The following is a 15,732-nucleotide window of genomic DNA, read 5'->3' as shown; positions in this document are numbered from 1 at the left end:
AAAGTAGCCTATGTTTTAATCGGGGTTCCTATCTATGTATGTGGCAAATTTCATGCAAATCCGTATTGAGGAACAAACATCCAAACCCACAAACTTTCACATTTATAATATTAGTAGTTACCCGCGACTTCGTCTGCGGGCGACTGTCTGCGGGTTGGCAGTGGCGCTGAACCACTTATATTTCTTGTCCTCCCATGTCTGCCCCCAGTTTCTTGTCCCCCTGAATCCAACGAAGCTGGGGCATGAGGTGACACCCCCCCTCCGGGACACCCCCTCCCCAACCCATTGTACCTGCTGCACTGACCTGTGGTGTGTCGGGTGCAGCAGCCTCCTACGTACGCGAGCTGTGTAGGGGGCCTGGTGTAGCTGCGGCGCCGGGAGCATGTGGGCTGCCACCATCTTCTTCCGTCTTTCCCTGCTGAATCGGCACGCCCACATTCAGCCCCCAACCTATGGTGCCGCAGCCCTGGCTCCAGAGCCCGCCCACAGCCTGACATGCACCAATAGGTGGTGCATGGACAGACCAGCGCTGGCAGAATGCCAGCTTCTATAGCCCGTGCCGGAGGAATCGTTGGAGGGTCACGGTGGCGATTTGGGGTGAGTGACCCACAATTAAAGTAGCCTACTACCTTTTCCTGGGAAATATGTAGGTGTGTGTGAAATTTCCCCAAAATCCATTCAGCCGTTTGGCTACATCCAAACACACAAACCCACAAACTTTCACCTTTATAATATTAATAGGATTACATTAATATATAATATTATTATATTACTTATTTATAATATTATTATTATATATAGGAAGGATAGGATGGTGTAGTGTATGCATTTTAATGAAGTCCTCTACCAGCTTTAACTGCAGCATTATGAAGAGGCTCCAGTCACATAACAATTCAGGTACACTCCTGTGTTCCAGACTGGAAATCTATGCCAGTCATGAACTGGCACAAACTTCCTATATAACTCATGCCAGTTTTCTGGTGCGAGTTATAATAAGTTTTGAGCCAAGGCATCATCACCCTACTCTCCACTTTTTTAAGAAACTGGGCAGAGGGGTACTGAAAGAAGAGTAGTGCATCTTTAGAGAAAAAAAAAAAAAAAGCCTACCTGTCAAAGATGCACCACAATTATTCATATTTTCGTTATATGTTCCCACTCAATGGCTATAAGCAGAGAGCTTGAAAACCATAAGATATTAAATATAAAGCATTGAATAATTCATCTCCTGATATTCAGGGTAAGATATCTGCAAATAAGACCTCTCTGGTGAAGCATACATCTTATTTGCATATTCCTTACCAGGGCATGTATGGTCTAAGGAGTCTTCTTTCCTCATATTTAAAAACAATGTTCACATACACTGACAGCAGAGATCCTGAAAGTGGTGAGAAAATATATACATATGTTAGTAAAACCTCATGACCCACTTAAATAAGAAGTGGATTCGACTACTACATACAGTGACATTATAGACCACAGTCTATCCCAGGTCATACAGGAGGGGCACTGCAGGAAATGTGCTTTGATGCTGTTAGATAGTCTTCCTTCCCAACCTGTTCCTGGCAACATTATGCAAACAACAAATTCCTTGCACCGCCTGATGTCACCTTTTCCCTTTCTGCTGACCCTAAATGACAACACTCATGTCAAGCCAAATAATTTGCATTGGAAGTAAGAGCATTTAACTGGTTGCCTTTCATGAAGTCATGATGTCTATTTCAGCTTACATTACAGTCGTGCTGTCAGAGGAAAAAAGCAACGTCATGCAATTGTTTTGACATGAGTGATAAATCATAAGAGACTCCGTCACCTAAGTGTGGTAGTAGTGAAATGGTTTAGCTCTGCCAGAGGCAGTTACAGCTGAAGGCACATTCATTCTTGGCCACTGAAAAAAGACTTTATAATAAATCAACTTTCTAAACTGAATATAAAAACAGTAAAAAATAAAGCGTTATGATGAATGGAATATGTAGGAGCGAAAAGAAACATTGGGCATGCCTAGTACTGTGTCAGTGGAGAAGTGTCTACCTGGGGTGTCCAGTAGCAGCTTGATCCACATTCTATTGAGAATACATGCACATTAGCTACCTCTTGCGTCATCCCGTCTACCTCATAGATTGTAAACTCTTGCGAGCAGGGTCCTCAGTCCCATTGTGTGAAATGACTTGTAATGTATCTTTGTCTGTATTTGAACCCTACTAATTGTACAGTGCGGTGTAATATGTTGGCGCTATATAAATAAAAATGTATTATTATTATTATTATTATTATTAGCTGACCCAAGCACATGCATGTGATGGAGGGGGGTGGGGGGGATAGTTGTCAGCTGAAAGAGTATTTAGATTATTAGAAAGCCTACGGCCAGTTTAACAATAGATTCACACTAGCAATTTGGGGACTCCAAAAATGGAAAGCCTATCTGCTTAAAAAGCAGTCACCCGCACAAAGACTATAATGGGGAAGGTGGGTTTCCAGCATGAAATGAGAGGAGAGAAATGTCCTGCTTGCATATTTTAAGCAGAATGGAAGACCGAGTCCCTGAACGGTCAGCCAACACTAGCGTGACAGCAGTCTAACACTTCTAACACTAAAACTTACAGATTAATACAGTGTCAAGAAGTGTGAAGCCAACCCCCGGAAGAAGACGCGTGAAGATCCCGTTCCTGTAGAAGATGGAGGTGGCGCTGGAGCGTTTTCTCACAGCACTGGGGTCACCCCCGATGCTGCAAGGGAACTCATTTGCATAATGGAAAAAGGTAGGAGAAGAATAGCCTTTCTTAAGGTTATTTCACTGTGTCGAGAAAAAAAAAAAAGGTTTTTAATGGTAGAATTCCTTTAACTCATTTTAAATACGCAGAATGAATGACAGTAAACAACAATCTAAAAAAAAAAAAAAAAACACCATGAGACAGAAAGTTTATTGGAAAATTGTATAACTTTTTATTATACAAAATAAAATTTGTCTCAATATTGGTCTGAAAGTGGCCAATCCCTTATGAGATGTACACTATATACATAAACTAATGTAGATGTAAAATTCACCTCCAGCCTGAGAGACAAGCACGAATGCCATAGCCTGCCATCGCCAGACAGAAGCAGATGAGGAACAAATAAATATTCCTTCTGTAGAGGTGCCATCACTTTGTACACACAAACAAAAGCTGTATGCAGGTCCCAGGAGATCTATAAGTACCTGGAACCAGAGGAAAAGAAGCTTAACAATGAAGTAAGACATTCCTGCCCTGTAATAAACCACCTAGCTACTACACCGTGCTGAGAAGGCTTCCTTCTCAAACTAGCCGCAGACTATCTCACCACTACCAATAATGTGCTAAAAATCCTCATTAACCAAGAATCTCACTTAAAAAAGAAATGCATCGTGATTTCTCCTGCAGCATTTTTCATGGTTTTTACAGAGTTTCTCTCTGCAGATTTTCTTCTCTGTGTGGATGGGATTAGCCAGAATCTCATTCACTTTGCAGGTACTGTAAAACAAAGCATGTTTTTTTTTTGTTTGTTTTTTTTTCTTTAACAGTGGCAAACACACTGTGTTTTCACAACATGGGGCTGAAATTGTCAGTATGAAGAATGGCAGTGATAACGATACACGTAGCACTAAAACTTCATATGGAAGATAGACGCACAGAAAAATGTCTGATGGAAGAGACAGGAATGTTAAGTGTGGTAATCCCAGCCCTGAGGTAAAAAGAAAGTGAAAGGGGAGGATAGGTGATCTTGGGTATGTGTCTACGTGTCTCCCCATATAATGCTGACAGATCTTAGTAGAAAAGGGTCTTCCAATGCCAATGTCTAGATCAACAGCTTCTCATCTCTAGCACTCGAGCCTGAATGTTGTAGCAACCATACAATGAACAATGGAGTGGCTTCTTACAACACAAAGGAAGGCAGGATTTGACAGCTGAGCACATGCAGAAGTTCACATTACCTGGACACCGCCCATTGAGTAGTTTTTCATACAGTCAAAAGCGACTGCATAGATTTGGGTATATATATATATATATATATATATATATATATATATATATATATATATATATATATATCGTGAACATACATAGGTTACTCAGCCAGTCCAGACAGCAATGAACTAAGTGATAAGCTACATATGTCCAGGGATACATTGTCAGAAATAAATAACATCTGCTAGAAAATCATCTGCTAGTGCAAGATCAGCCTATACCCTCCCATTGAGGGTTATGTAATGGACTTAGCAGTAAATGGAAAGAATTTTGTATGGATTACCATGGGAAGACCATACTAATTGCTGGAAAATATATGTGAACATAAAGTAATGAAATATTAGTGTAACCATATATACTAGATTAAAGCAGTCATTGTCCAGTTCTATTAGTTGGTATGGACAACCCAATCTCATTCAATCATTCAGCACCAATATATGGGGCGAATATAGGGCTAACGTTAAGCTGGTATTCATAACCAGATTTAGGCACCATGACTCATCCCAAATATCTTGGCTCCTAAAGTTACTAGACTGTAAAAATATTCTGAGTTTAATGCATGAAGGTCAAGGAATTATTAAGATGTTTCTGATGTAGTTTTTACTTGACTGGACTAGGTACATGAAATAGCTATTCAACTTGATTTGATCATATATCGAAGATATATGTCACAGTAAGCAACAAGAAATTGCCATACTTAGCAAGCAAATGGAAAGGAGATCCTATTGCTTGTTTGCAACTAATAAGCACATTTGTATATTAAGGCTTCATTCACACTTGCATATTTTGGTCAAAGTTTTGCATCAGCATTTGTAAAAACAAAAGCCAGGATCATGAAACACAAAGATTTACCAGTCTTCTATATTTTGGATCCACTCCCAAATATTAATGGTATAAGTACTGATCAAAGCAAGTGGAGTTAAAATGGTACTATTTTACAAACTGATGGTTAATTGTTTTCTGAAATTACCTTACTCATGTAACATAACATTAAAAATGGACATACACACAGATGACAAAACTGCAGAGAAGCCTGAAACCACGACCCCATGCTGCTGGTACCCCACTTTATGGAACATATTCAGATCATTTCTGGGAAGCTAGAAGTTGTCCTAGTTCCTGCAGTGGTCCACATGTCTCGTAAATACTGAGGGATTTGTCCAGCCCTGACATACACATGGCTAAGGTACAAGGAATAAGCATGTAAAGAACATGTCAGATCCGCCAAACTGAGACTAGTAAATCCTGAACGTATAGATCACAATAACTATGCTCCTTGGGCTTAGAGACAAAGCCATTGAGGTTACAGAATTCTATCGGCACAGCAATACCATCTGCCATTCTTGCCAGTCTTCACAGACTTCATAAGAACCTCTTTTCATGACATGACATGCAGACATGGTTGCCACAGGGCACAGAAGGCTGCTGTTATACAAATCCACACCCCAGAAGTCACTGGACATAAATTCAGTCCTCGGGTTCGTAGGAGATATGGCTTCTACAATGAATTCCACCCACGTTGAACTGTTATGCAACAAATTTTAAGAATCTGGATTTTCAGGTTACTGGGGTCATTGTCACATGCATGTCTTTCTCCTAAATGTCAATGTTCAGTGTACTTCAGTAAGGAACTCTCTACCTGTACAGGTACTACACCTCCAACCCAATCCCACCGCAGCCGCTGGTTATGTACAGATGCCGATGGGTACCAACTCAATCTTCTGTGCCTCCACAATTCACCTCCTTATGTCTTTAACGGCCAACTCACGATATTAATGACCCATTCACCATATTCATACAACATACAAGTACCATGGAACAGATCTAGATGAGCAAAATGGGCACCAGACAACAATGTTGGCCATGTTCACTTCCTTGCAGGAGTATGGGAATGATGGAAACTTTCATAACAGTGTTTTGCATGAGACAACAGCAACACAATACAGTAGTCACTATCTCAAAATTACCATTACTACTGTCTATAAGTAACCCCCTACTGGCCATACTACTTCAGAAACCTTCTTTACCATGCCAGAGTGCATTCCTGAATACCCCATCACTGTCCACGGCTGTCACAATAAATATCATTATAATGCCAATATCAATTAGTCACAAACTGGATATACATCTTAGGGAAGTACAATGCTTCTTCAAGAGTCTGTATAGATAAGACAAGGTCAAGATACATCTGGATAGGAAGCTGAAGCACCATCAGAGTGATATGTCTATATTATGATGTAGGGGCTATACACAGAGTGAGACGTATGCTGTATATTGTGCATATGTTATAAGACTTTCATTGTATACAAGTCGCTGGCATTCATTCTACGGAGTGTATACAAACAGCAATACTTCACTCAATGCATATTTTAAATACCATTTACACAAGTGGAACGCACTCATTGTATTGATGTACACAGTGATTATATATTTTAGATAATGTACATTTCCACATGTTATAAATATGTAGTTAAGTACTGTATGGACTGTATATTCAATGATGTGTATATCAGTGCATATTCTGCATACAAAAGATACACACAATAGCTATAGTCAGCATACATTGCATGGACTGTATGTAAACAGAGATATATACTGAATGTACTATATACATATTACACATCTATGCTGGGCATACAGTGTAAGGACTGTACACAGCACTACGTATATTCTCTATACATGTTATGCATTTAGCCACCATTTATTGTATGAACCGTGCGCAGTGATATGTATATTGTTCACATGTTGGATGTCTACATGGTATAGCATTGTATTCTCTCTACAGTGTATGTACATTCTATATGTTCACGTCTACTCAGCATACCTGTTATGAAGTGCACACAATGATATTTATATTTCGTCTACTTGGTATACATTATATGAATTGTACACAATGCCATGTATATTAGTGTATATATTATGTATGTCACACATATCTATGGTACTTGGCATAGATGGTATGGAATGTATGCCCTGCAATGTATATTAGTATATATTCTACAAATATGTTCCACATATCTACTCGCCCTACATTGTATGGGCTGTACACAATGCTATCCATATTATTGTGTATTTTACATATACATTCCACGTGTCTGCTTGGTAAACATTGTATGGACTGTACATGGCGCTATGTATATTAGTGCAGATTTTACATATCTGTTCCACATGTCTACTGGGCATACATGGTATGCAGAACTATATTAGACTATATTCTACATGTATATTGCATAAGTCTACTTGGTATACATTCTATGGACAGTACATGGTGCTATGTATATACTACGTATATGTTCCACATGTCTACTTAGTAAACATTGTATGTATAGTGCTATGTATATAAGTGCATATGCTACGTATATGTTCCACATGTCTACTTGGCATTCATGGTATGCAGTACTACATTAGTGTATATTCTACATGTTTAGTTGGCATACATTGTATGGACTGTACATAGTGCTATGTATATAAGTGTATACGTTCCACATGTCTACTTGGCATTCATGGTATGCAGTACTACATTAGTGTATATTCTACATGTTTAGTTGGCATACATTGTATGGACTGTCCACATTAGTGTATATTCAGGATACATGTTCAGCATGTGTAGCTAGCATATGGTATGGCTTGTACACACAGCAGCAGCAGCAGCAGCTGACAGCAGGGTCTGGGTTCAGTGGCACATGACAGGGGGTAGGTGTAGCCCTCGGGCAGGACAGGCCAGTCCATAGGCCGGGGCAGCAGTATGACAGGCAGGAGACATCTTACCTTGTCCTTCTTGGCTGAGGTACTGTGCTCCTCGGCTTTGCTCATGCCTCCGGTGACTGCCGGGCTCCAGGAGATGCCAGTAGAGCCGGTGCCCGCAGTCTCCCCCCAGCCGCAGCTGTCTATCTTGATGAGCCGGTGCTTGGGAGACACGATGTACTTGAGCTCGTTTCCCCCCAGCTGCTGCTGCTGGTGCCGGGCTCCCGTCGGCCTCCTCTCGCTGTTGCTGCGGTATAGGTGAGGAGAGGAAGACGAGGAGGAGGACGAGGACGTAGTGTTGGTGCTGGAGCCCGGGTACGGCTCCTGAAAGAGGCTGTTGCTGCTGCTGCAACCTGGCGCTCTGCCCCTCCTGCCATCCGCCTGCTCCTCCCCGCACATGGCCCGCAGCTTACGGAGGGACGAGCCGGGGCCATTATACGGGTCCTCGAAGTCGCGCTCCTTCTGTGCCCGGTAGGCTTTGATGAGGTCGCTCTCCTCCCGGGCTGGCAGCGGGGACGTGTGGTGGTGGTACTGGGTAAAGGGTGGCTGCTGCTGCGGCAGGTGGAAGGAGCGCTCGGTGCCCCCGTTCCTCTTGTAGTCCGGCCTGGGGGGCTGCGGGGGACTCTTGGTCTTGTTGTTATTGTTGTTGCCCAGGCTGAAGTACTTATTCAGCCATTTGGCCATGGCTGGTGGCCGTGCTGTAGTGCGAGGTCTCGGGCAGCAGCTGACACTCCCCCGTACACAGCTCACATGGAACTGCAGCAAGTTCTGGGCAACTCTGTGGAGATCCCCGCCGGCTGCGCCGCTCCCGGGAACACTCACAGCAGCAGCTGGGGACAGTCCATGGAGCGGGCACTGTGCTCACCTGTGGCCACTTCCCATTCAGGGTGCCGTGCAGCAGCACCTGTCAGCCAGCAGGGACATGAGTGCTGGGAGAAGTTGGACGGACGGCTCCAGCTCACCCACTTGTTGAGCGGTGACAGCACGGGACAGCCTCGGTGTACCGCCACAGGTCCTATACTATCCAATGCACATAGAAGACACGACGCTCCGGTGCTGACAGCTTCTCCGGCTGCTGCTTGTGCGGCCGCTGTAACACAGCTCACCTCTCGCTTCGGAGGTGGGGCGGAGTCAGAGCACAAGTCCCCGCCCCTCTGGTGTCACACCACTCCCCTCAGCACACGGGCCGGCCTCTTCAATCCCTGGTCACTCGGGGACGCTCACCTCAGCTCGGGACGGTTTAGCTCGGCGATACCCTCCGGGCCGTACGGTGGCCGTGGGCTCCAGTAACTACACTAGCATGTTCCTATAGAACTATGAATGAATGGAATCTCCATTACTGTACCAGTCATATGAGGTCCCGCACTATACTACTACACGACTATCTGTTTACCTATAGCGCCCCTGCTGGTCTACTGGAGACAGTACAAGCAAGTGAAGAAGCCGGTGCCTAGTATGCCAGCTAGCGCTAGGTAATAGGAAAGCTTCATGGACACGTTTACAGTGACTGGCACTGTCTACAGACATAGTATCTATACTGCTGAGACAGAACCAATGTATATATAAGCAAGAGAAATATATTCTTATTGGAAGATTCACTAAAACTATGGCTGGACACCGACGCCGAAGACCTCGACCGACCCCTCCTCCGCACTCTATTATTATGTCCCTTAGTAAGCCCTGCACACAGTATTATGTCGACCCTGCACACAGTATTATGTCCATTAGTGGCCCCTGCACACAGTATTATGTCCCTCAGTGGCCCCTGCACACAGTATTATGTCCATTAGTGGCCCCTGCTCACAGTATTATCTCCCATAGTGGCCCCTGCACACAGTATTATCCCCAATAGTGGCCCCTGCACACAGTATTATCCCCAATAGTGGCCCCTGCCCACAGTATTATCCCCAATAGTGGCCACTGCACACAGTATTATCTCCCATATTGGCCCCTGCACACAGTATTATCCCCAATAGTGGCCCCTGCCCACAGTATTATCTCCCATAGTGGCCCCTGCACACAGTATTATCTCCCATAGTGGCCCCTGCACACAGTATTATCCCCCATAGTGGCCCCTGCACACAGTATTATGTCCCTTAGTGGCCCCTGCACACAGTATTATGTTCCTTAGTGGCCCTGCACACAGTATTATCCTCCATAGTGTCCTGTGCACACAGTATTATCCCCCATAGTGGCTCCTGCACACAGTATTATCCCCCATTCTGGCCCCTGCACACAGTATTATACCCCATACTGGCCCCTGCACACAGTATTATGTCCCACTGTGGATACCCATAAACAATTATTATACTTTGGGGTCTTTTCAGAGGAATAAAAACATTAAAAAAAACAGTTGCTTACCTGTTCCCCGGCTCCTATGCTGTTGGCCGCTGCTCTCGTCCTTCTTTAATAACGTCGGACGTCACATGACCCGGGAAGCAGGCCAGGTTCATGTGACGTCAGAGATGTCAGACAAGTAGGACAGAGGCCTGGCAGGATCGTGGAGAGGTAAGTAACAGTGTTTTTTATGTTCCCTTACCTCTCCCGGTCCGCCGATCAGTATAATGATAGTATTTGTGGGGCCCGCGGTGTCACTTGCCGATCCCAGCCCTGCCAGGATCGGCAAGTAAATAGGGCCCGTAACGGCCTATTAAAAAATAAAACGCAGCAGTAGCGGCTGTCACCGGGCCCCCAAATGGCCCGGGCCCTGTGGCAGCCGCCTCCGCTGCCTCTACGGTAGTTACGGCCCTGCATAACAGGCAGAAACAGCTTTTTGCAGAAGTGGGGAGGATATATGCAGCTATCACAATAACACGTGGTAGTTCCTTTAGTAGGTAGTGAGATGAAGAAATTTCTGTATGATTTGCACATTTCGCTGTGGATTGTGCATTGTCTGCTAAATTAGAAGTGGTGAAATCTACAGCATCTCCACCACACCATCAGCATGCCGCTGACTGAAAATAAACAGCATGCACATTTACCCGAGAATAAGGCCCCATTCATACAGGCAAGAGGGGGCAGATTTTGGCGCGGAATTCACGTCATAATCCACCCCCTCACAATAGTGGTCTATCTAGACCGCTAGCGTTCTTTTTTCCGCTAGCGGCATGTTGCCACTAGCGGAAAAAAGAAACAAGCTGCCCTTTCTTCAGGCGATTTCCACGGCTGAGGTGTCCGCCTCCTGACAGCACCCTCTGGACTAGGCCCATTCATTTTGGCCTAATCCGGAGCGGAAAGCTGCGACGGGATGCCGTGCACTGCACCGGCATCCCATCGCGGAATCAGCGACGGAATATGCACACGAGTATTTGCGTGTGAACTTAGCCTTATAGTGGACAAGAAGTGTAAATCTCATTCACTCGTGCTAGAATATTCTGTGGATTTTACCTGCACAACATCACTGGTAAAATCCACATCAAATCCCTCTGAACTTTTAAAGCCCACAGGCTCACCACCTGTTCATGCATGCTATTCAAACAGTGAGTCAAACTCAACCTTAGTGCATTTCTTGGTCAGAGAGGATTTTTCACCACCTTCACCAATCAAAGTTCTTTACATCTGTTAATAGTCACTGCTTTACTGATTCTAGCTCAGTTGGCATTTTTCTCTAACACCCACCATGCCCAAGCAAAAAGAACAGTTAGTTTTGGTGCCCGATATTATGTTTAAGGAGGTTTTCCCAATTCACTATTTCAGCAGTCTGCCTGCAGTCTCTTCTTCTCACTTCCTGTATTTCTCCCCCCCCCCACCTTGCTGAATGGGACACTGATACTTATGCAGATCAGATAATATGCAGATGTTTGTAGAGAATGGACTCAGTGTTATCTGTGTGTTTACATAGAGAGATAACAGCCAGGCTTTATCAGCAAACTGCAATTAGCTGATCAGATTGTCCTACCAACACTGTGTGAGTGAGGTCACTTGTGCTATCTCACAGGTCATAGCAGGCAAACAAAGCAGCATTTCTAAAGCAATATATTTAGGAAAAGTCTTCAATTTAAACTACCAGTATAGATAGGATGGGACAACCCCTTTAAGTTCTGTAAAAATCAGAAGGGCAGTCTCATACGGGGGTGTGATTCAGAGCTCCAATCAGAGGCAGCCAGTGTCAAAGCTCAGAATCACACCCCTTGCCTGCTCCTGCCTGACACCGACCTCCTGACAGTACAGAGTCTAAGTAGCACAGCAGGCACCAAAACTAACAGCACTGATTGCTTAGGAATGGTGGGAGCTAGTGAAAAAAAATTATAACTGTTCCAGAATTGGTGGAAGAGCAGGATTTGTTGGAGGTGGTGAAAGATCATCTTTAACCCCTTCCCGACATGCGCCGTAATAGTACGGCGCGTGTCGGGTCTGTAACTATGGCGACCGCCCGGGAGCCGGGCGGCCGTCATAGCCGCCGGGTGTCTACTGCTTTAAGCAGTAGACAACCGGCTCTAATGCCTCCGATCGGTCCCCGGACCGATCGGAGGCATTAACCCCTCCGGCGCTGCTGTCAAAGGTGCCGGAGGCGCCATTTTCCCGGCGGTGCATGGGCGCCGCCATTTTGGCAAGGATCGCCGGCTCCTGGAGCATGCTCCAGGGCCGACGTCATGTTGCAGTGACAGCCGGGAGCCTTGTTAAAGGCTCCCAGCCAGTCTGCAAATTCTCTCTTTTGCAGGCTGGTGTATACAGCCTGCAAAAGAGATGATGCTTTATTGCAATGCATTAGCATTGTAATGCATTGCATTAGTGATCAGACCCCCTGGGGTTCAACACCCCTAGGGGGTCTAATAAATGCAAAAAAAAAAATTTAAAAAAAAGTAAAAAAAAAATATAAAAAAATATAAAAAGTATTAAAAGTTCAAATCACCCCCCTTTCCCTAGAACAAATATAAAAGTAGTTAAAAACTGTGAAACATATACATGTTAGGTATCCCCGCGTCCGAAATCGCCCGCTCTACAAATCTATAAAAATATTTTTCCTGTTCGGTAAACGCCGTAGCAGGAAAAATAGTCAAAAGTGCCAAACCGCCGTTTTTTCACTGTTTTAATTCTGATAAAAATTTGAATAAAAAGTGATCAAAGCAATAACATTTCCCGAAAATGGTAGAACTAAAAAGTACACCCGGCCCCGCAAAAAAAGACGCCCTATGCATCCCCATACACGGACGTATAAAAAAGTTACGGCTGTCGGAATATGGCGACTTTTAGAAAAAAAAATTTTTAACACCGTTTTGGAATTTTTTTTAGGGGTCAAAATGTAAATAAAACCATATAAATTTGGTATCCCTGGAACCGTACCGAAACACAGAATATAGGGGACATGTCATTTTGGCTGCACAGTGAACGCCGTAAAACCAAAGCCCGTAAGAAAGTCGCAGAAATGCATTTTTTCTTCAAATCCACCCCATTCTGAATTTTTTCCTGCTTCCCAGTACATTATATAGAATAATTAATGGTGGCATCATGAAGAAAAAATTGTCCCGCAAAAATTAAGACCTCATATGACTCTGGGAGCGGAGAAATAAAAAAGTTATGGGGTTTAGAAGGAGGGGAGTCAAAAACGAAAAAACGAAAATCAAAAAATGCCATCGGCGGGAAGGGGTTAAGGTGCACGTAGAGCGACATAAAAAAAAACATGCAGTTTTGCTGCATTTTTAAAAGTTGGACTTTTTCTCTAGCCCTCATTGTACCCAAGCAATAAGTGCTGTTCTTTTTGGTGCCTGAAATGCTATTTAGACTGTGTACTGTTAGGGTATGTTCACACATCAGTATGCCATCAGTCCGATTGAATTCAGTTTGAGACTAAAAAACGGACTGATGCACATACTGATTGTATACTGACACCTTTTTAGCACCTTTATAGCAAACGCTGTCCATCCCCTTGAGGACAGATTAGGGGATTAAAAGTAGCAATTGTAAACAAAGTAAAGATAAGGAGGACACAGGGACATTTATTATATCTCCTTATCTTTACTTTGTTTACAATTGCTACTTTTAATCCCCTTATCCGTCCTCTAGGGGAAGGAGAACGTTTGCTATCAGCATAAAAAGGTGTCAGTATACAATCAGTATGTGCATCAGTCCGTTTTGAAGTGTCAAACTGAGTTCAAACGGACGGATGGCATACTGATGCGTGAACACAGCATTAGATGGGAAATGTCAGGCTGAAAAGCAGCAAATGGTGTAATTCTGAGATCTGACACTATGTACCTTTAAAGAGGACCTTTCACCTCCTGGGGCACATGCGGTGTAATACACCGCTAGAAAGCTTTCCCGTTCTGTGCCCCCAGTGAAGAGCTATCGGTGCCAGTACCGTAGCTCTTCACTGTCAGAAGGGCATTTCTAACAGTCAGTCAGGAATGCCCTTCCTCACAGTGCAATGTTTCAGTCCTTTACAAACATTTTTCAAGCAAAGTGCAAGTGCTAGTATATGGGTATACATAGCAGTGAACATTATCAATGCATGAAAATAATAATAACTTTCATCTGCATTATATATCATAAATTGCAGATGTGTGCAAATTAGTACTGACCAGTCAGGAAACAGACTGGAGAAACATAGTCAGGGATAGAATGAAACATAGTACCATCTCAGCATCTAGTAATTCTCACTGCGCAAGTCTCTGACTAATAGACTGAAGGCTAGATTACACTGAAATTGGAACATATGTGGACTTTATAATGTAAGTGCTGCCAACATCGCAAGCATGAGGAGTTGAGGGCTAGACTATACTGAAACCAAAACACTATGTATTACAAGAGCAGCTATCATAATAAAGGGATTGGCCACTTTCAGACCAATATTGAGAAATATTGTTATACACTGTCTACCAATAAGTATTTGGACACTTGTGGTAGAATAGAAAAGCAACATTTATTCATATACAATGGCTGGTAGAACCCAGCAGATGCTTCCTTATGGATGGTATTGTTCGACACAATACTCCCGGATGCCTGTTGAAACTCCTGGTGTATGTGAGCGGGTGAGTGGTTGGGTGCGGTTTCACTGGCCAGCACTTGTCAGTCTCTATCTCCCAGTTTCGGGGGTCTGAAGACTCGGGGCACATTTCGACAATCACCGTTCACCTTCCATTTTGTAATCACATAGGTCACTATTGATTGTGGGTAATTTAGTTCACTTGCTATGTCCCTTAAGGATCAACCATTACTGTGGTATGCCACAATTACCCCTTTCTTGAAATCGGACAACTCTGCACTTCGTGGCATCTTGCATGCAACTAATGCCAATGCTGTTTCTATTTAACAGCAGAAGGTGTGACGTACATCATGATCGCAGATATCTTCATTTGCATGGGTGTCCAAATACTTATTGGTAGACAGTGTAGTTTGTATAATAAAAAGTTGTACAATTTCTTTTCTGCATCAATTTCTCTCAGTTTTCTAGATCTCTGCTTGCTGTCATTCATTCTGTTACTTCTAGTGGATGAAATTCTGACCATGGTCTTGTGATTTACAGTCCCTGGTCATGTGATGAGCACACAGGTGCTGTTCGTTATAGTCACAGATCAGTAATCAGACATCTGCCTGGTAACAAGCTGTGCACCTGTGTGTCCATCACATGACCATGGACCAGAAATCACATGACCATGGTCAGACTTTTACCCACTAGAAGTAATACCGTGTTTCCCCGAAAATAGGACGTACCCCGAAAGTAAGGCATGGCAGACATTTTGCTGCTCTGCCTAATATAAGGCGCTCCCCCAAAAATAAGACGTACTGAATAGAAATGAATGGAAGTAGCCGGCAAGCCGGGGGTTAATCGGCGTGTCGGGCGCTTCCATTCATTTCTATGGGAGCGTGTGTGGGCACCGTAGCGCTGGATGTCTGCCGGGTGTTTAACTATGCCGGCCACCCGGGAGTCGGGCGCTACCCATTAAAATCAATGGGAGGGTTTTTTCCCCTATTGCTTTCAATGTGATACGCGCGTATGCCGGCACCCATAGAAATCAATGGGATCTGGGTTTTACGCCGCTCATTCTGAACGAGTTTTACGTTCAGAATG

At 43.8% G+C, this 15,732-nt stretch overlaps 1 protein-coding gene across 1 annotated transcript in view; it reads right to left on the bottom strand.

Moving 5' to 3' along the window:
• SHB (SH2 domain containing adaptor protein B) overlaps positions 1 to 8,818 on the bottom strand; it is a 153,040-nt gene extending 144,222 nt beyond the window's left edge. Inside the window, exon 1 of the mRNA XM_075280364.1 lies at positions 7,749 to 8,818. Coding sequence (XP_075136465.1) covers positions 7,749 to 8,408 — 660 coding nt within the window. The 5' untranslated portion in view covers positions 8,409 to 8,818. The remainder of the gene's footprint in view (positions 1 to 7,748) is intronic.
• Between the last annotated feature and the right edge of the window lie 6,914 nt (positions 8,819 to 15,732).

Source organism: Leptodactylus fuscus, chromosome 1, assembly GCF_031893055.1.
Source record: "Leptodactylus fuscus isolate aLepFus1 chromosome 1, aLepFus1.hap2, whole genome shotgun sequence".
Classification (NCBI taxonomy): domain Eukaryota; kingdom Metazoa; phylum Chordata; class Amphibia; order Anura; family Leptodactylidae; genus Leptodactylus; species Leptodactylus fuscus.
This window is presented reverse-complemented; position numbering and strand designations above follow the sequence as displayed.